This window comes from Jatropha curcas, chromosome 2 (assembly GCF_041381405.1).
Source record: "Jatropha curcas cultivar XTBG-Jc1 chromosome 2, XTBG_Jcur_1.0, whole genome shotgun sequence".
Classification (NCBI taxonomy): domain Eukaryota; kingdom Viridiplantae; phylum Streptophyta; class Magnoliopsida; order Malpighiales; family Euphorbiaceae; genus Jatropha; species Jatropha curcas.
Window position 1 is genome coordinate 31,958,146 of NC_143152.1, and position 18,841 is coordinate 31,976,986.

General features: G+C 32.9%; 4 protein-coding genes across 8 annotated transcripts; all 4 read left to right on the top strand.

Annotated features, from left to right (window-relative positions):
- The first annotated feature begins 884 nt into the window (after positions 1 to 884).
- On the top strand, positions 885 to 4,405 carry LOC119370963 (Major facilitator superfamily protein). Its single transcript, XM_037640172.2, has 17 exons — positions 885 to 1,091; positions 1,175 to 1,237; positions 1,335 to 1,424; positions 1,512 to 1,571; positions 1,658 to 1,723; positions 1,821 to 1,886; positions 2,042 to 2,117; positions 2,322 to 2,386; positions 2,702 to 2,794; positions 2,901 to 2,981; positions 3,067 to 3,151; positions 3,246 to 3,352; positions 3,464 to 3,523; positions 3,617 to 3,670; positions 3,805 to 3,864; positions 3,964 to 4,078; positions 4,174 to 4,405. The coding sequence occupies exons 1-17, from the start codon at positions 906 to 908 to the stop codon at positions 4,284 to 4,286; spliced, it is 1,440 nt and encodes a 479-aa protein (XP_037496100.1). The 5' UTR covers positions 885 to 905; the 3' UTR covers positions 4,287 to 4,405.
- A 551-nt stretch (positions 4,406 to 4,956) lies between these two features.
- LOC105647835 (sugar transporter ERD6-like 5) lies at positions 4,957 to 9,235 on the top strand. The gene is made up of 18 exons (XM_089717733.1): positions 4,957 to 5,487; positions 5,676 to 5,738; positions 6,356 to 6,445; positions 6,545 to 6,604; positions 6,751 to 6,816; positions 6,906 to 6,971; positions 7,044 to 7,119; positions 7,203 to 7,267; positions 7,417 to 7,509; positions 7,594 to 7,674; positions 7,758 to 7,842; positions 7,926 to 7,969; positions 8,052 to 8,114; positions 8,193 to 8,252; positions 8,334 to 8,387; positions 8,499 to 8,558; positions 8,659 to 8,773; positions 8,875 to 9,235. The coding sequence occupies exons 1-18, from the start codon at positions 5,356 to 5,358 to the stop codon at positions 9,033 to 9,035; spliced, it is 1,434 nt and encodes a 477-aa protein (XP_089573859.1). The 5' UTR covers positions 4,957 to 5,355; the 3' UTR covers positions 9,036 to 9,235.
- Positions 9,236 to 9,486: 251 nt separating this feature from the next.
- LOC105647834 (putative sugar transporter ERD6-like 13) lies at positions 9,487 to 13,926 on the top strand. Of its 2 annotated transcripts, none has more exons than XR_016319512.1 (18): positions 9,487 to 9,927; positions 10,225 to 10,287; positions 10,383 to 10,472; positions 10,602 to 10,661; positions 11,384 to 11,449; positions 11,549 to 11,614; positions 11,696 to 11,771; positions 11,852 to 11,916; positions 12,212 to 12,304; positions 12,408 to 12,488; positions 12,570 to 12,654; positions 12,753 to 12,796; positions 12,856 to 12,918; positions 13,004 to 13,063; positions 13,147 to 13,200; positions 13,327 to 13,361; positions 13,451 to 13,565; positions 13,651 to 13,674. XR_016319512.1 is itself a non-coding variant. In XM_020684646.3 (18 exons), the coding sequence occupies exons 1-18, from the start codon at positions 9,790 to 9,792 to the stop codon at positions 13,773 to 13,775; spliced, it is 1,404 nt and encodes a 467-aa protein (XP_020540305.2). In that variant the 5' UTR covers positions 9,490 to 9,789; the 3' UTR covers positions 13,776 to 13,926. The 2 variants fall into 2 exon arrangements, 1 of the variants encoding a protein (XP_020540305.2); XM_020684646.3 differs by having other exon boundaries at positions 9,490 to 9,927; positions 13,302 to 13,361; positions 13,651 to 13,926.
- Positions 13,927 to 14,955: 1,029 nt separating this feature from the next.
- Positions 14,956 to 18,360, top strand: LOC149498638 (putative sugar transporter ERD6-like 13). Of its 4 annotated transcripts, none has more exons than XM_089717738.1 (18): positions 14,956 to 15,107; positions 15,375 to 15,437; positions 15,533 to 15,622; positions 15,711 to 15,770; positions 15,918 to 15,983; positions 16,078 to 16,143; positions 16,225 to 16,300; positions 16,385 to 16,449; positions 16,552 to 16,644; positions 16,747 to 16,827; positions 16,909 to 16,993; positions 17,083 to 17,126; positions 17,194 to 17,256; positions 17,334 to 17,393; positions 17,474 to 17,527; positions 17,752 to 17,811; positions 17,914 to 18,028; positions 18,117 to 18,360. In XM_089717738.1, exons 1-18 carry the CDS (start codon positions 15,036 to 15,038, stop codon positions 18,233 to 18,235), a joined length of 1,332 nt encoding a protein of 443 aa, XP_089573864.1. In that variant the 5' UTR covers positions 14,956 to 15,035; the 3' UTR covers positions 18,236 to 18,360. The 4 variants fall into 4 exon arrangements, with proteins under 4 accessions (XP_089573864.1, XP_089573863.1, XP_089573862.1 ...); XM_089717736.1 differs by having other exon boundaries at positions 15,005 to 15,208; XM_089717739.1 differs by having other exon boundaries at positions 15,011 to 15,107; positions 15,379 to 15,437.
- The last annotated feature ends 481 nt before the right edge of the window (positions 18,361 to 18,841 follow it).

The following is an 18,841-nucleotide window of genomic DNA, read 5'->3' on the forward strand; positions in this document are numbered from 1 at the left end:
TCCCATTAAAAATTGACATAATGAATCAAAATAACGATATAAACTACATAACATTTATAATTAAAAGGATTCAAATTCAAGAGATATGTTTTCTCGACAAAACCAACTATACCATAAACTGATTAATTTTCGATGTATTCATTGAATATTACAAATCGTAATAAATACTTTAGGCATTGGCTGCAAAAGAACTTCATATTCTATCATCTTGACTCATATCCAACGTCATTTACTTCTATCCAGTCATTGAAAAATATATGGAAGCCATATATATAAGATTAATATTAGAGCCTAAAATCAAGCCGTGGATTAGCTGTATATAGTATTTTATTTCTATAGTAGTTGGTTTTCCATGTTAGTTAGATTTTTTCTTGTATAATAGATGTTCTTTCCCTTTTAGTTTTGGCTACTTTAAGTTCATCTTTGTATAAATAGCAGTATAAGAACAATCTAACATTTTTTTTTCTTCCATTGAAACTCTCTTATTTGCAAACTTTTTTGATTAGCAATATTTGCTGTGTACTTGAAATCTATCAGATTTTCTTGCCAAGCAAACACAAAAATTTTGAATGTGGAATTTGGTGGCTCTCATTGGATAAATCTATATTGCCACTCTTAATTTATAGGTTTTAATCCATTTTAGATGATGACCACATAAAAAATAGACAAGATGTGTATAATCTGAGAACAGGAAGCTATATATATACACTGTCAATAACACTTCATTACCCTTTTACGTGGATTAAGTTGCAGAAACATACTGCTCTGGAAAAAAAAAAAAAATTAAAACTTGGTACTAATGGGTCTCTATATATTTTCAATTGCATTGTTCTTTTCTGTGTACCTTCCTGTTTATATCATCCTTTATCGGTTTTGTAGTTAAACAGAGACAGGAAGAAAAAGAAATGGCCATCTCTGCGGACGTAGAATATCATGATGGCAGCTTGGGGGAGCCATTTGTTGTGCAAAAGAAGGAGACCCAACATAAACATGAACATAATGAGAAGAGTGGTGCTGGCGTTGGTGGGTTAGGAATGGTTCTTCTGAGCACTGCCATTGCAGTTTCTGGGTCTTTTACTTTCGGATGTTGTGTAAGTACACATTTTTATTGGTATTTTCATTGAAGCAAGTAAGTATTTTAGTGATTGGAGTGCTAAAGTTTATGAATTTGCAGGTTGGATACTCTGCACCAACCCAACTAGGTATTATGAATGACCTTAGCTTGTCCTATTCTGAGGTAACCCTTTTAAGCTATAACACCTGATCAATTCACTGTATAATTTTGGCAAATGTGATTATGGATTTTTCATGGAAAAATTTCTTATCATTTGTAGTATTCAGTATTTGGGTCCATCTTGAATATTGGTGCTATGATTGGTGCAATCACAAGTGGAAGAATTGCTGATCTCATTGGCCGGAAAGGGGTATGTATGAAAGAGGGCAGATTGGCTGTTAAGATCATATGACTAAAGAATCTGGTTGCTCAACTTCATAGCTCTATTTTGTTTCAGGCTATGAGGATGTCTTCTATTATCTGCATAGTAGGATGGATTTCAATCCTTTTGTCACAAGTTAGTGATATTTCTCCTTTTTTAACTAATTCATCAATGTAATGCAGTGAAATAATATATTAGCCTTCCAATTGGTTTCTTGGTAGGGATATTTGTTACTGGATTTTGGAAGACTTTTAACAGGATATAGCATTGGCATCCTTTCTTATGTGGTAGTTCTTTTTTTCCTTTGTAGCTTCACTTTACCAATGTTTGACAGGGATATGCAAATTTGGACTTGAACATTTCTGTCTCTTTCAAATTGATTAGGTACCTGTGTTTATAGCTGAGATTACTCCAAAGGATCTTAGAGGAGCATTAGCATCTGCAAATCAGGTATGAGAGCTAGCTGATCTTTCAACTAATCTGCATTGAAATATCTTCCGAAAATGATCAATAAACTGGTTTCTTGGTTGGAGTAAGAGTCATTCTTGCTTAATGTATTATATTATTTTGATGAAGCTTTTTCTTTCGATTTTCCTACTCCACAGTTCTGTATTGTTTTTGGGGTAATGGCAATCTATTTGATAGGTGCATTTGTAAAATGGAGGATACTTGCGCTAACAGGTACTCTCTACCATTAATTAATGACTAATACACTAGTATTTCTTCCACTTTAGATTGTAACTACAGATTCTCCGTTTTCTACTTTTATACAAAAGATTCAAACATATAACTTCCATTATCTCTTTCTGGAATACCCTTTGAGAGCATATTTTCCAAAATTAGTCGAGATGGGAAATGTTTCTCAGTTTGCTTGATGCTTTACAGGAAATGTCCCATGCCTGGTTATGCTTGTTGGTCTTTGCTTCATTCCTGAGTCCCCAAGATGGCTGGTAAATTCAGTTTCTTCATAATAGACTAGATCTCTAATATTATGATATTTTATAAACTAATATTACATATATCAGTACCTCAAAATTTCAACCTTTTTTTTTTCAAGGAAAGGTATTGATCAGTTAATAAAACCAATAGGAAAATGATTTCAACAACTAATATTAACTAATTCATTAAAAGTTTAGGAATCTGATATATATATATATATATGAAAGGAAAAGGAAGATAATAATAAAATAATTCCTGAGGCTACGATTTAGTCCAAGTGCTGCCCATTTAGAGTTACATATGAAGAAGCTATTTCAATGGCACAGGCAATGATGGGTCGCAAGTACGAGTTTGAAGAGTCTCTACAAAAACTTAGGGGAGCTAAGGCTGACATTTCTCCGGAGAAGACCGACATTCAAGTAAAAGAATCTTTCCCAATTTAATGATTTTCCTGATATGTCTCTGTTGTTATTAGCTTAACATATGCTGAAGGAAATTTCTTTTTTTTTTTTTTTCGACTTACAGGCTTCTTTAGGCCAGCTTGAACAACTCCCAAAAGCTACCTTACTCGACTTGTTTCGCAGAAGAAACATTCGTTTTGTCACTGTAAGCATCTTGCAATCTGCTGGAATTACTTTTGTATAAAAACTAATTTCCTTTTGATGTAATACTAATAGGTTCTGAAACATAGGTTGGAGTTGGATTGATGTTTTTTCAGCAATTTTGTGGCATTAATGGCATTATATTCTATGCTGATCGAATTTTTATATCGGCAGGTAAGTTCACATTTCTTGAATCATATAAGGACGAACATGCGCATAATATATATTCAAGTTTTTCTTACTAATTGTATATTAATCTATAAACCAGGTGTTCCCCCAAGTGCTGGAAGTATATCATACTCAGGTCTACAGGTTATACTCACTGCTTTTCTTACAACTTTAATTGATAGAACCGGAAGACGACCTCTCCTAATGGTAGGCATCTCACTGACTGCTCATTTTGAAATTTTCGATATAACTCATAAGAAGAGATTAAAACAAGTAAAATCTTATTTATGCTAAGTTTTTTTTATCGTTCCATTTCAGATTTCGGCATGTGGGTTGCTTCTGGGCAATCTACTAATTGGAACTTCATTCTTTTGTAAGGTAATAATCACCATCAAGCTCTAACGTTGTAATTTATATATATTCAAGTTCATAGAGGTCCCAAGTACTAACAGATTCCAATTTTTGCATCAGGCACACCATTTGGCTATCGACTTGGTTCCAATCCTTGCAATCACTGGTGTCATGGTAAGTGGTAACCTAGCACAGCCTGAATATGGATAACTGATAAACCTGAAATTGAAATTTTCATTTCATTTCAACAGTAACAGGGTGGCATTTTTTCTTTTTTTTTTTCTTTTTTTTTTTATGGCTAATTTCAGCTTTACATAGCTTCCTTTTCAATAGGAATGGGAGGAATTCCTTGGGTTCTAATGTCTGAGGTAAAATCAAAGAACACAAATTTAATTGGGTTAGTAGAATATATTTAGATTAAGTAAGAATTGTCTCTAATTTTCAATTCTTTCCTGCTTGGATTACAGCTCTTCCCATTGCATCTAAAGGGAATTGCAGGAAGTTTGGTGACATTGGTGAACTGGTTCGCTTCTTGGTTTATATCCCTCACTTTCAATTTGCTTATGGAATGGAATTCTTATGGTAAGCCAAGTTCTCTAAAATTGATGCATGTAGTGAAATATGTAAATTCTTCACTTAGCTTGTTAAATTTGATGATGTTGATTGTGATATTTCAGGTACATTTTTCTTGTATGCTTGTATTTGTATCTACTCTATCTTTTTCATTGCCAAACTAGTTCCAGAAACGAAAGGCCGGACCCTGGAAGAGATTCAAGCTTCTGCAAATTAGTTCAACAAAAAGATTCTTGGATTTAGGACAACAAGATTAGGAAAGAGGAGATTTATTTTTATAGTGTATTTCAGACATAATTAAGCTATATAAAATGTCAAAAATTAGTTTTTTTGTTGCACTGGAAGTACTAATCCTAAAGCCAGTTTTAGGAATTTTATGTTATGTTCTTGTATTATTATTAAACTTTAAATATGTTTTGAGTTGTTGAAGAAAAGACTTGGGTTACAATCTTCGAAATTTTCAACGTTATGATCCCTGAATTTTACTTTTATTGCATTTATGGCTTCTAAAACTAATTCATTTTTCAACATTTGAGATATGAGATTATTTAATTATGAAAATTAGGGAGATGAATTTTTTTTTTTTTTTTTTTGCATAAAAAAAGAAATATTATTGATTAATTAGTTTCATGAAGCACAATTTTCTCAATACAAACAAGAATCGTCTTCCATAACTGGAAGCTAGTATAATTAGGAGCCTCTCGTGCTAGAATATGAGCAGACTCATTGGCTTGCCTTCCAATCCACAAGAAACAGAGGTACTATCCAAAAGTTGCAGCAAAGTTTAATCGCTCATTTTCAAAGTTTAAATGTACTGAATTCTAAATCCCTAGGCCCATTTCTTCGATCTGCCCGTTTAAGGTACAGGTGGAAGCGTCCAATCGCTCAACATTCGTAAAAGTAAAAGAAAAGACTTTGAAGACGAGTGGTCATTTCGTTTGCTGAGAAATTACATTACATCCTGAGGGCTATGCCCATAGCCTGATAGGCATATTAGTTGAAAGCTCATTGGTTGTGACTAATGAAGAAGAAGAAAGAAGAAGAAGATAGATGATGTCCGATTCTGAGTAATTTAAAAACGATACCCTAATTTAAAAAATTCATCACCATGATTTTGACTTACCGTTGGGACCATTTTTTAATGGTTTTATTTAAGTATAAAACTGAGTACAGTTACACTCTAATTCCTGATTTAGGGCACAGAGTATACGACCGGAAGATTGACAAACAAGCATAAAAGCCTAAAAAAGACCCATGCATTTGATTAATCGTGATTAGTGAAATTAATGGAAGGAGGAGCAGTAACAAGTTCACTAATTGATGAAGAAGACAGAGAGCAATATTCCTCTTCAGTCACTCCTATTTTGGTCTTCACCACTTCAGTTGCCGTCAGTGGCTCCTATGTTTTTGGAAACGCAGTAAATTCTACTTTTTCGTGCATTTAGATTTTAGTATATCTGATATTGGTCATAAATGCAGGTCCTTTATTTTTGTATATGTATTTGTTGTATGTATTGTTGCTTTAATGAATGCACTTCATTTATCGGGGATTGAACACCCAACTGAGGTTAAGTTGTTTAGTCTTCATTTTACGAGTGATTTGCAGGTGGGTTATTCATCACCAGCTGAGTCTGGCATTGTGGATGATCTTGGCCTTACCACGGCTGAGGTAAGTTCCGATTCTTAAATTTTCTATTATTTTTGACAGTTGATTACCAACTCAAACAAAACATAGTTATGTCCATAATGGATAATTGTTTTGTTTACACTAGTAATCTTTACCTAAACTTCTAAGGATATTGCTGGATCAAGTGAAAGTAAATGACAAATCTTTTCTATGTTAAGCATGTTACTTCATGTGTATAGACTTAATGTTTTTTCATTTACAGAACAGTTAAAAAATTAAACCATGATAACAGTTTACTATATATGCACATATTTTTGACTTTGTATACAACTATATATTTATCTTTTTAAAAAACTGCAACTCATGGTTGAGATGAAAGTGAGTAGCAAGATAAATTTATTGGTTCATCATTATGTTATTTATACATACAGTACCATCAGATTGACCTATTCACACAGACTGAACAGGTTTGATCAATTTTAACCATATATGGATGTGTATGTATGTATGTATTGCTTTATGTGCTTGTTGTGTAAGCCATTGCTAGCCCTCACAGGAAGGACATGGAACGTTAACCAATCAAAATAATTTCGGTTGAAGTATCATTTTTTCATATCTCAGTTTACTATTTTTCTAAATTTATTTGCTCTATGTTGCAGTATTCGATCTTTGGTTCAATATTAACCATTGGAGGAATGTTAGGTGCAGTAATTAGTGGGAAGATAGCTGATCTAATTGGGCGCAAAGGTGTAAGTTTTAGGTTTTTGTTATATTTTTCATTGCTTGAGTATTCGGTTTCATGCATTATCCAAGTTCAGTAATGTATTCTTTTTATCCTTGTTGAATAGGCCATGGGAGTTTCAGAAATATTTTGCACCCTGGGTTGGCTTGCAATTATATTAGCTAAGGTTTTGTATCTTCTTATATTGCTTGAATTAAATCTGAAACTGCAAAAAGCACATTGAAAACCATTGTTTAAACTGAGTTAATGGGCTTCTTTTTTTAATATGTTCTTTTTTTCACTTCATCAAAAATACTTGAAATCCTATGGCAGGATGCTCTTTGGCTTGACCTTGGAAGATTTTCACTGGGATGTGGAATTGGGCTTCTTTCTTATGTGGTAATGGCACTCAGCCTTACTTTCTAATTTTGATTCACCTGGCCTGACAATAAATAGTGGAATTAAATATTAATGAAATAAGTACGCAGGTTCCTGTATATATTGCAGAAATTACCCCCAAGAATGTAAGGGGAGTATTTGTATCTCTTAATCAGGTATGGACTCCATTATCTATTTCAGTTATTTGTCAAAACTTTGTTCATATGACATTACCCTTGAGTTTACAGTTGATGATAGGTTTGGGAAAGGCGCTTACATTTCTTATTGGCTCTCTGGTCAGTTGGCGAATATTAGCTATAATAGGTCACACCTTTTGCCATTGAAATATCATTTTTCTGTAGTTAGCCCCAAATTTTTTATTGACTTGTAGCTTTGTGCATTTTCAGGAATTATTCCATGTCTAATACAACTGTTAGGCCTATGTTCCATTCCAGAGTCCCCTAGATGGCTGGTGAGTCTGTCTTCAGTAAATAGTGCTAGTCATATTTCGGTTGGTTATTTAAAGAAACAAGTTTTTGATATAATTTTGAAGTTGTCACTTTGAAATTTAATTTGCCATGAGAATAGAATATTTACAGTAAGGAGTCTAATTTCCTGAAGGCAAAAATTGGTCGGATGAAAGAGTTTGAATCTTCTCTACAGCGCCTCAGGGGGAAGAGTGCTAATATATCACAAGAAGCAGCTGATATCAGAGTAAATATGCTAATTTTTGTCTCTCAGCCATATATTTTAACTTGGTTTTAAGAAGGAAATAAGGTATGGTTTTTCTTTTTCAAGGAATATACAGACTATGTATGCAAAATCTCAGAAGATGGGATTTTAAACCTGTTCCAGAGGAAATATGCTTATTCACTCGTTGTAAGCCTCAAAGTTTATCTAATCCTCACTTGTTAACATTTTATAGATTTGTTTTGACGGTGCTAAAGTGAATTCCTTTCTAGGTAGGGATTGGGCTGATGGTGTTCCAAGAACTTGGAGGGCTCAATGGTTTTGCCTTCTACACAAGCACTATTTTTGAATCAGCTGGTAAAGAATCTATTTCGAGATAGGATTAGTGTTGAGAAACATGTTATGGATGTCAATACATTAATTTTTATGGTTAATGGCAGGCTTCTCAAGCACAGTTGGTGATATAGTAGCATCAGTTGCTCAGGTTCTTGGTCGAGTTTACTATATTATGTATGTGTTCATAGTACTAATTGATTCACTTCTAAGACAGCGAATAACCTTTGCAGATTGTAATGACAACTCTAGGGGTACTATTAATCGATAAGGCAGGAAGAAGACTGCTGCTACTGGTATCGTATAAGAGGGGAAAAGTCTAGTTATATGAATGCTAATTATCCAGAAATAATGAATCATCACATCATTTGCAGATATCTATAGTGGGGACTTGCTTGGGTTGTGTCCTTACAGGATTGTCATTCTTCTTCCAGGTTTCTTCAGAACTAGAATCAAGTAGTTCTCTAGAAATTTTTCTCTACTGATGATATATGCATCTTATCATAATTAATCAGGATCTTCACCTAGGCAAGGAGCTCACTTCTCTTTTGGTGATGTTGGGTGTACTGGTAATGTAACTCTCCTGCTATGCAATTCTTCTAGCATTTGTTCCATAGAAACTTTTTATTATATGTTTTATTAAATGTTTGGTAATTGATTGATTATGCAAATTAAAACAGGTATATTTGGGTTCTTTTGAAGTTGGCATGGGGGGCATCCCATGGATTATCATGTCCGAGGTTTTGCTTTCTTTCTTTCTTTCTTTCTTTCTTCTTTTTGGGATTCAGTTCTTTGGATGGAGATAAGCTGTTATATAAAGTGATGGTCCTTTTGTTTCAGATATTTCCCATAAACATAAGGGGATCAGCTGGAAGCCTTGTCAATCTAGTTAGTTGGATTGGTTCTTGGTTTATCTCATACACTTTCAACTTTTTGTTTGAATGGAGCTCAGCAGGTGATCCCTTACTTACTGCCCATTCTGCATTTTTTTTTTTTTTTGCTCCAGTGTATATGTGGCATTCAATTCTTGAGGTTTCTTTCTTTTTTAATTTCCAGGAACATTCTTCATTTATGCTGCCATTAGTACTCTGGGTGTTGTGTTCATTGCAAAGCTGGTACCTGAGACTAAAGGGCGAACACTTGAAGAATTCAAGCATCAATTACAAACGATTTGCAATAAGCACAACTTTTGTGATAATTTTTCAGATTGGAAGTAAATTTGATCTAAAAGATGTAGTATGTTCAGTTCTTGTATTCTATCTTTTACCTTCTATAGATCAAGAATCTTCTCTTTTTTGACAAAATTTCTTTCTCTATTAAACTTATGCTCATGTACCGGTTAGCATTAGAGGCCTTTGCTACATTCTGTAATTTCTACCCTTTATTTTGAAATCTATTTAAAAGGAGGATTATATTTTGGATAATGAGATATCAACTATTTATCTTAAATTTGTTGAGTGAAATTCTGCTGATACAAGGGAAAGGGCCTCTACAAGGGCAACAAGGTTTGAAGTAGAAAAGTAGGTGGTCAAATTGGATTTGGGCTCTCCCCAATAATATGGATTTGGGCCATATTCATTAATGATGACAGTATAGAGATGCAGACCAAGAAGGACAGGTACGACATATAAAGTTTCTGCCTCCTGCCACTCAACATTTTTCTTGAAACATTTTGAATGATAGCATGATTAGTTAAGCTGATAGTTGGGAAGGACCGCAATCTGTTGAACTCATTCTATTTTAAGTCTATCCTGAAGTGCATTGCTCTTCACGTATTCAATAATTGATACTGCTTTAAACCTGCCGACACTTGTTATTGCTTGAAAAAGAAATCTGAACTTTCTTATCTGTCAACAGATGCAGTTCCAATTTTACTGATATAATTCTTCTTCTTTCTTCAGTTAAAAGTATATCTTATCATTTGTCTTTCCATTTCTGTATTTTGCCTGCTTAGGATAGGAGGCCAAAGCGATGGAAGAAGAAGCAGCGGCAAGATTACTGCTTTCTGAAGAAAACTTGGACGAAAATGCTTCGTCTTCATCAATCACATTTATGCTTGTCTTCACCACTTTAGTCATTGTTTGTGGTCCTTTCGTTTATGGATGTGCTGTAAGTCTCTTCACCTTATTTTGACTAGAACTGCGATAAGGACTTAACCATTTGTGAGCTATTTAGAGCTTAACTTGTTATGTAAACGAATCGAGTTCGAGCTTAAGATAATCAGCTCAGCTCATTTATGCTAATAATTTTGAACTATGTAAAACATTTCAAATTAAATGAAAATTTTCATGAATGAGTTGTTGGAGTAAAAAGAAAAGGGATTTTACCTATTACCTACAAAAAAAAGAAGAATCTGTTTGGCAAGTATTGTATTTTTATTGTTAAAAAATCTGGAATTGCATGTAGATGGGATACTCATCTCCTGCTGAATCTGGAATCTTGGATGAACTGGGCCTTTCTACTTCAGCTGTGAGTACTAGAAATTCATCATATATCAAGAATAAATTCTTGAAAATTATATTTGTTTCTTTACATTACATTTTTTTTTTTTTTTCTTTTTGCAGTATTCACTATTTGGCTCAATGTTAACAATTGGGGGACTAGCAGGTGCATTATTTTCTGGAAAGATAGCAGACCTTATTGGGAGGAGAGGTGTAAGTTTTTTTTTTCCCCTTTTTGAACAAAGGATGTAAGTTAATTACCCAAAAAAAAAAAAAATTGTCATTTAATTTCATATACTATAATTAAGTGATGTAATTATTTTAATTGATTATTTAATATAGGCAATTTGGGTTTCAAATGTATTCTCTATCATAGGATGGCTTGCAATTACATTATCAGAGGTATTTACTTCTCTTCTCTAATACTATATGAATATAAAATATAAAATTTTATATTAAGATACTTAAAAATTTCATTTCAAAATGGTAATATGATAATTTATGGGATGAAGAAAAGTCATATTTAATAAAAAGAAAATGAAAGGTGAATTTGAAAAATGAAAAAACAAAAACGACAGCAAACCATGTCCGTATAGAATGTGACTGTTTGTACAACAGAATAACCAAATATGCTTGTCGTTGTCGTTATTCGGCCAATTGAAGCAAAAATCTTGAGTAAAACAACTTATAAATTACTTCAACATTTCGTTTCTTAGCACTATGACAATCTACATTTTTCTTCATCACCTGCAATCTGCCCAAACTTCGTGAATACAAGAAAATTAGAAAAAACATGGGACGTATCTTACAGCCAACCGCCATTTTTGTCCTCCGCGAGCCGGCGAATCCTATTCTACATTTCAATTCCTGCAATGATTGGTTGCGTCAATTCACAAATTTTTTTCCTAGGGTGCATTATAAACCATAAACGGAGCCCAATGGAGAATTTAAATCGAATTCTCATAGGGAAAAATAGCAGAAGAATTGTCATTATTCATGGACTCCACTCAAAATAACAAGTACACCCAGGATATACCTCTTGTTGATTGATTTATGTATTTTAATTTGATTAGTTTATCTTTTGCTTTGAAGAACATTATAAATTTCCAACCATTTTTGTTCAGGGAGCCTGGTCACTTGACCTTGGAAGACTATCGGTTGGAATTGGATCTGGGATAACTTGTTATGTGGTTAGTCTGATAAATGTTTGGTTCCACATTTTAGTCATTCTGACTCTGTTACTCAAGTTCTATCAGTGATTGAGATATTAATCACTTTGCATTCCGTAGGCACCAACTTATACTGCAGAAATTACACCCAAGAATTTCAGGGGAGCATTTATATCAATTAGTACAGTAAGTTGTATGCTTGTACTAGTAGAAATCATAAAATTTTATGCTTTAGTTTTTGTTGATCAATTTTTGTCCACTCTGTAGCTTATGGTGGGTTCTGGCATGGCACTTACATTTATCATTGGTTCTATCTGTAGCTGGCGCATCTTGGCTCTAACAGGTGTTGTTCTTTTCCCTAAAAATTTGTATTAATGAATTCGAACTTAGTTCTTGTTGTTAATTTTGTGGTTTCAATCTCAGGAGTTATTCCATGTGTGATTCAGTTTCTTGGTGTATTCTTCATTCCAGAATCTCCCAGATGGCTGGTGAGTCCAATCCAGAATTTTCTCGAAGATATCTTTCAAATCTTGTTTGTTTGATGCATTTGTCAGATGGAAACTAATCCATTTGACTGAAAAGTTCGAATTGCAGAACCTTATAGGTTGACCGAATGTGAAATCACATCTTAAATGCTCATCTGAAGAGTGGATCTATATTATTGTTTGCATCTATTAATGATACAAAATGCAATTTTTTTAACCATTTTAAGTTGAGCTGTCCTCATAGTTAATGTGACTCAAGAAACTATTCAAATGCTCAATCATGACTGTAATCCTGCAGGCAAAAGCTGGTCGAGAAAAAGAGCTGGAAATTGCTCTCCAGCGTTTTAGGGGAAAGAATGCTGATATTTCTTTTGAGGCTGCTGAAATCATTGTAACATTTTATTTTTACTTAATTTCTATGTAAATATTTACAATTCATTTCAGAAAGGATTAATATTATAATTTATGGCTTTTCTTTTTTGGAAATTTAACAGAATTTTACACGAGACTCTAGTCAGATAGCAGAAGATGGAATTAAAGAGTTGTTTCAGGGGAAATATGCTTATGCAATTATTGTGAGCCTTACATTACTTTCGGTTTTGGCCCTCTCTTGGATTACTTGCATAACACCATGTTTCAACTTCAACTCGGATTAGGTGGTTGTTGGGCTATTCTTCCTGGCACAATTTGGAGGGCAATGTGGCTATACTTATTATTTGAGCTCTATTTTAGAGTCAGCTGGTAATTTAGGAAGTTTTGAAAAGGACGTTTCACAATATAAATCTAATTTATTAGATAATTAAACAGAACTTATATCCTTAACGTATTGGTACTGGCAGGTTTCCCTACTGGTGTTGGGTCTGCAGCAGCAAGTATTGCTCAGGTATGACTTTATTTTTTTCTAGCTGCATAAGTCATCTCTAATTTACATTACTGCTACAGATAGTGGCCAACATTTGCAGTTTGTTCTTAATTGATAAATATGGAAGGCGACCTCTTCTGCTGGTTAGTATTTGAAAATTTAAACCTCTCAGTTCTGGGATTTGATTGATTAGAGTTCGAACACTAACAATTTTAATTATCTTATCAGATTTCTTCAGTTGGAAGCTGTTTAGCTTCAGTCATCACAGGATTGTCCTTTCTACTACAGGTTCCAAAGAAATATAAGTTGTATTCCTTTCCCCTCCCTAGTGAATATGTTGTTTGGATATAAATTTATCTTGTTATAAACAGGACTTCAACTTGGGGAAGGAATTCACTCCAATTCTAGCGCTTACAGGAACATTGGTAATGCAATTCAACTATCACATGCTAGCTTTCATCTCTCAGGCATGTTAGTTAAGATATTATTTGATGACCGAGTCTCGAACTTGTGATTCTGTGATTAGACATACCTGGCGTCTTTATCAATAGGTTTGGCCGGAATACCATGGACTATAATGGCAGAGGTACAATAACAATAATTTTGCTTGATCAAATGTATATGTATCTAAATGCCTAATAATGCAGCTTAAATGAAATGATCTTTCTATATCAGATATTTCCTGTAAATGTAAAAGGTTCGGCCGGAAGTTTAGCAAATGTGGTCAACTCTTCTGGAAGTGCGATTGTTGCATACACCTTCAATTATCTGTTTGATTGGAGCTCAGCTGGTAATTACCTTCCATCCTTTCTCTTCCTTGATATGCTTCTATTTCAAGATTTTATGCAGAGGATGTTTCTCTCATGTTGTTTCAGGTGTATTTTTTATATATTCAATCATTTCCGGCTCCGGTATTATATTTGTTGCAAAAATGGTACCGGAGACTAAGGGGCGAACACTTGAGGAGATCCATGCATGGTTGGTACCAATTAAGGGCTAGAATACGTGGGATTAAGACTTTCTTAGAGTGGCTTGAAACAAAATCAATCATTGGAATTTAGTTCATTCAATTGTTTTGTTATTTTTTATTTTTTTAAGAGAAAATTGCTCCTTGTATTAGTTTGCCTAATTTTATTTATTTCTTCTCTCAATTCTGTTTTCTGTTTTGGGCCAAGGGGTTGTTGGGAATTTACATTCCATGGTGGGTCAAGTCATGGGCCAAGTGTTGTCCGTGTTTGCATTGAGTTTTGCAGGCCTGAGGGTTTTACGTTGGGCCACGCAATGTTTATGGCCTAGCTTTTAAATTATACGGTGGTCCAGACAGCAGAGACTATATGACAATTATTATTATTATTATTATTATTATTATTATTTTATAAGAAAAAATATTTGATTATAATATTAAGAATTATTTTATATAGTGAATATAATTAAAAAGAAAATACTTAAATGTATTTTTATTTTATTTTATTTTATTTTTTTGTTTATAGAAGCTGAGCTATGTCTAGATAAATATATATATATATATATATATATATATATATGTTTTACAGTTAAAATTAGTGGTTAGGATCAAGAAATTAACAAGTATATATTTACATAATTCTTGAAACATTTCCATTTTTTTATTGATTTGTATAAATTAGAAAAATAGCTTAATCTAATTTCACTTGAATTTATTTATTTTGATGACACTTGATGAAATTCAAGCATCAATTGCAAATTGTTTGCAATAAACATTGTTATAAAAAAAAGCAAGTTGGGTTTTAAATTCGAGTTTGCGGTCTTGACTCACTAAATCAAGTTGAACAATTGAAAATTGATAAATTCGTGGTAAAATCATATGAAACTCAGTAAAATCATACGAGCTTTCTTAAAAAATGTATTTCATAATATGGAGGAAAGAAAGCTTATTTGATATAAATAAATTTCACAATTTAGATTTCCTAAAAAAAAAAGTTTCATAATTTACAAATTTAATTTTTCATATTTGGTATAATAAAAAGCCATTTAAAATTATAATTATGTGGAATCGATTATATTTAAATCAAATTCTATTAAAATTGGTAGGATTTGAAAATAAATTTTAAACTGTACCAGTATAATTTCTCCTCTCTCTCCTGAAGTGTGCAGTAGCCGGTTAGGTGGGCATTTTTTGCCAAAACGTGCTCTTTGATGGCCAACCGGTCTTACGCTTTTTCATGTATATGTACATAAAAAATATATCTTGTCTTGAGTTTTTCCATTCCTGTCTTTTTGCATGATTGGAGGGCAATGGAGGAAGGAGCAATGGCAAGATCATTACTTTCTGAAGAAAACTTGGATGAAAATGGTGGAGTTGAAACTTCTTCTTCTTCTTCTTCACCTATCACATTTTTGCTCGTCTTCACCACATTTATCATTGTTTGTGGTTATTTCATTTATGGATGTTCTGTGAGTCTTCTCACTTTCATTTGACTAGAGCTTGTTAAAAAAGACGAGACTTTTTATATATTATATAATTATTTAAAAAAAAATAGTCTTTCAAAAATTTCTGTTACATATTAGCAAGTCTTGTATATATATATATTTTTTGGTAACGAATTGCAATTGCATGTAGATAGGATACTCATCACCTGCTGAATCTGGAATCCTGGATGAATTGGGCATTTCTACTTCAGCTGTAAGTACTGAAAATTCATCACATGTCAAAAAAATAAATTCTTGAAAATTATATTTTGTTTTCTTTACATTATATATATATTTTTTAATTTGCAGTATTCAGTTTTTGGGTCGATATTAACAGCTGGGGGACTAGCAGGTGCATTATTTTCTGGAAAGATAGCAGACCTTACTGGAAGGAGAGGTGTAAGTTAATCAACAAAAAAATCAACTCCTTTGATTTCTTATACTATAATTAAGTGATAGTTTTTTTAATTGATTATTTAAAATGTAGGCAATTTGGGTTTCAAATGTATTCTGTATCATAGGGTGGCTTGCAATTATATTATCAAAGGTACTTCTTCTCTTCTTTAATATCTGTTAATAACCTATTATTCTTCTAAATTATCTAAAACCTAAAAAATACTGATATATTTTAATTTTTATTAGTTTGCCTTTTGCTTTGAAGGAATTATATTAGTGTCCAACCTTTTTTATTCAGGGAGCCTGGTCACTTGACCTTGGAAGACTATCAGTAGGGATTGGAGTTGGGATTATTTCTTATGTGGTTAGTCTGATAAATTTCTGGTTTAACATTTCTGATACTTAAGTTTTATCAGTGATGGGTATAAATATGATATATATCACTTTGCATTCTGTAGACACCTACTTATATTGCAGAAATTACACCCAAGAATTTAAGAGGAGCATTTGCATCACTTAATACAGTAAGCTGTATATTTCTGCCGGTTGAAATTCATAAAATTTTGGCTTCATTTTTTGTTAATCAATTCTTGTCTGCTCTGTAGCTTATGATGGGTTGTGGCATATCACTTATGTTTATCATTGGTTCTATCTGTAACTGGCGTATCTTGGCTGTACTGGGTAGTGTTTTCCCTAAAAATTTCTGTTAATAAATTTGAAGTTAGTACTTAGTTTATTATGGTAATTTTCTGGTTTCAATTTCAGGGGCTATTCCATGTGCAATTCAGTTTCTTGGTGCATTCTTCATTCCAGAGTCTCCCAGATGGCTGGTCAGTCCGATCCAAAACTATCTAAGAATATATTGTTTGTCTTCATAGTTAGTGTTTTCCAAGAAACAATTCAAATGCTCAATAATGACTGAAATTCTTAAGGCAAAAGTTGGTCGAGAAAATGAGCTGGAAATTTCTCTCCAGCGGCTTAGAGGAAAGAATGCTGATATTTCTCTTGAGGCTGCTGAAATCATTGTAATTTTTTTTTAAACTTGGTGTCTATGTAAATATTTACAATTCAGTTTAGAGGAGATTTGTTTTATAATTTATGGCTTTTCGTTTTGGAAAATCTAACAGGGTTATACACAAGACTTTGGTCAAATAGCAGAAGATGGAATTAAAGAGTTGTTTCAATGGAAATATGCTCATGCAATTACTGTGAGCTTTAACTTACTTTCAGCTTTGGCCCCTTTTTACATTACTTACATGACACTTTGTTTCAACTCCAACTTGGATTAGGTTGGAGTTGTGCTGATGTTACTGCTACAATTTGGAGGACAAAGTGGCTATACTTTCTATTTGAGCTCTATCTTAGAGTCAGCTGGTAATGATAAAGGATGTTTCAGAAATCAAATTTATTAGATAATTGAATGGAACTCTATGAACTTGACATATTGGTATTGGCATTGGCAGGTTTCCCAAGTGGTGTTGGATCTGCAGCAGCAAGTATTGCTCAGGTATGTCTTTATTTATTTATTTTTTTCTAGCTGCATTTCTCATGTCTAATTCACATTTCTGCTACAGATAGTGATGAACATTTGCAGTTTGTTCTTAATTGATAAATACGGGAGGCGACCACTTCTGCTGGTAAGTATTTCAAAATTTAACCTCTCAATTTTGATTGGTTAGAGCCCAAAATTGTAAAGTTATGATTATCTTATCAGGTTTCTTCAGTTGGAAGTTGCTTAGCTTCTCTTGTTACAGGCTTGTCCTTTCTACTACAGGTTCCAAAGAAAAACAAATTATATACCTTGTCTCCCTCCCTATTATGTTGTTTGTACTTAAATTTAACTTTAATGAACAGGACCTCAACTTGGTGAAGGAAATCACTCCAGTTCTAGCTCTTATAGGAATATTGGTAATGCAATTCAACCATCACATATAAGCTTTCATCTCTCAGCCATGTTAGTTAAAATCTATGATGCATGGAAACTTTCAGCCATGGGCGTTTCCGCATTTCTGTTTCCCTATATTTTATGTAAAATTATACTATTTAAAACATCGTTTGCCCGTATCATTTTCGCGTTTAACATACGTTAAAATATTATTCGATGAGTATGAAAATTATGATTCTGTGATTAGGTATATGTGGCGTCTATATCAATAGGTTTGGGAGGAATACCCTGGATTATAATGGCAGAGGTGCAATGACAATAACTTTGCTTGATAAAAAGTGTATATATATATATATATATATAAAATCTAAGTGCCTAACTTAAACGAAACAATGTTTTTGTATATCAGATATTTCCTGTAAATGTAAAAGGTTCAGCTGGAAGTTTAGTGACTTTGATTAACTGGTCTGGAAGTTGGATTGTTGCATACACCTTCAATTATCTGTTTGATTGGAGCTCAGCTGGTAACTTCCTTCCCTGCTCTTCTCTTCCTTTATATGCTACTATTTTAAGGATGTTTCTTACTTTCTTTTCTATGTTATGTTATTTCAGGTGTATTTTTTGTATATTCAATAATTTCTGGTTTAGGTGTTATGTTCGTGGCAAAAATGGTACCAGAGACTAAAGGACGAACTCTTGAAGAGATCCAAACATCATTGATTACTCATTAATGTCTAGAATCTATAGGATTGATATTCTTTGAACAAAATCAAGCATTGGAATTTAGTTCAATCAAATGATCTGTTACCTTTTTATTTTCATAATAGAAAATTGTTCTCTGTATTGGTTTGCTTAATTTTGTTTGTTTTTTATTCCACTCCTTATCCCCTGAATCCTGTTTTATTTTTTATTTTTTAGTTTTCTTGGGCCAAGGCCCAAGGAGTTGAATTGGGAATTCCATTGTGGGTCAAGATATGGGCCAAAGTTTTGTCTGTTTAATGGGTTCCAGTTTCACTTTCTTGTCTTGAATTGCGTTTCACAGGGAAGTTGACGAGGGTTTTAACTTTTAAGTTGGACCACACAATGTTTATAGGTTAGCTTTTAAATCGTACAGTGGTCCGACCAGAGCAAAAACTATAGGAAACTAGTTTATTATAATTATATATAATATTTTTTTATAAAATTATATATTTTTTAAATATTTCATTTGGAGGCCTAACAAATTACAGTAACATCGTAAGCTCTAATAACTTATTAAATTAGAAAAAATTATTATGATCAAATTTCTTAAAAAATTTTTCGGTTCTTATATAAATAAAAAATCAATCAAATCATAT

Bases quoted from the DNA above. Each gene is read 5' to 3' on its own strand.
- LOC119370963 (XM_037640172.2), top strand. From the start codon at position 906: ATGGCCATCTCTGCGGACGTAGAATATCATGATGGCAGCTTGGGGGAG. The intron at 1,092-1,174 runs GTAAGTACACAT...ATGAATTTGCAG, and splicing joins CTTTTACTTTCGGATGTTGT to GTTGGATACTCTGCACCAAC. The intron at 2,118-2,321 runs GTACTCTCTACC...GATGCTTTACAG, and splicing joins GAGGATACTTGCGCTAACAG to GAAATGTCCCATGCCTGGTT.
- LOC105647835 (XM_089717733.1), top strand. From the start codon at position 5,356: ATGGAAGGAGGAGCAGTAACAAGTTCACTAATTGATGAAGAAGACAGA. The intron at 6,972-7,043 runs GTATGGACTCCA...TTGAGTTTACAG, and splicing joins TATTTGTATCTCTTAATCAG to TTGATGATAGGTTTGGGAAA. The intron at 8,559-8,658 runs GTTTTGCTTTCT...CTTTTGTTTCAG, and splicing joins CATGGATTATCATGTCCGAG to ATATTTCCCATAAACATAAG.
- LOC105647834 (XM_020684646.3), top strand. From the start codon at position 9,790: ATGGAAGAAGAAGCAGCGGCAAGATTACTGCTTTCTGAAGAAAACTTG. The intron at 10,662-11,383 runs GTATTTACTTCT...ATTTTTGTTCAG, and splicing joins TTGCAATTACATTATCAGAG to GGAGCCTGGTCACTTGACCT. The intron at 11,772-11,851 runs GTGTTGTTCTTT...TTTCAATCTCAG, and splicing joins GCGCATCTTGGCTCTAACAG to GAGTTATTCCATGTGTGATT.
- LOC149498638 (XM_089717736.1), top strand. From the start codon at position 15,050: ATGGAGGAAGGAGCAATGGCAAGATCATTACTTTCTGAAGAAAACTTG. The intron at 15,623-15,710 runs GTAAGTTAATCA...TTTAAAATGTAG, and splicing joins ACCTTACTGGAAGGAGAGGT to GCAATTTGGGTTTCAAATGT. The intron at 16,828-16,908 runs GTGAGCTTTAAC...AACTTGGATTAG, and splicing joins AATATGCTCATGCAATTACT to GTTGGAGTTGTGCTGATGTT.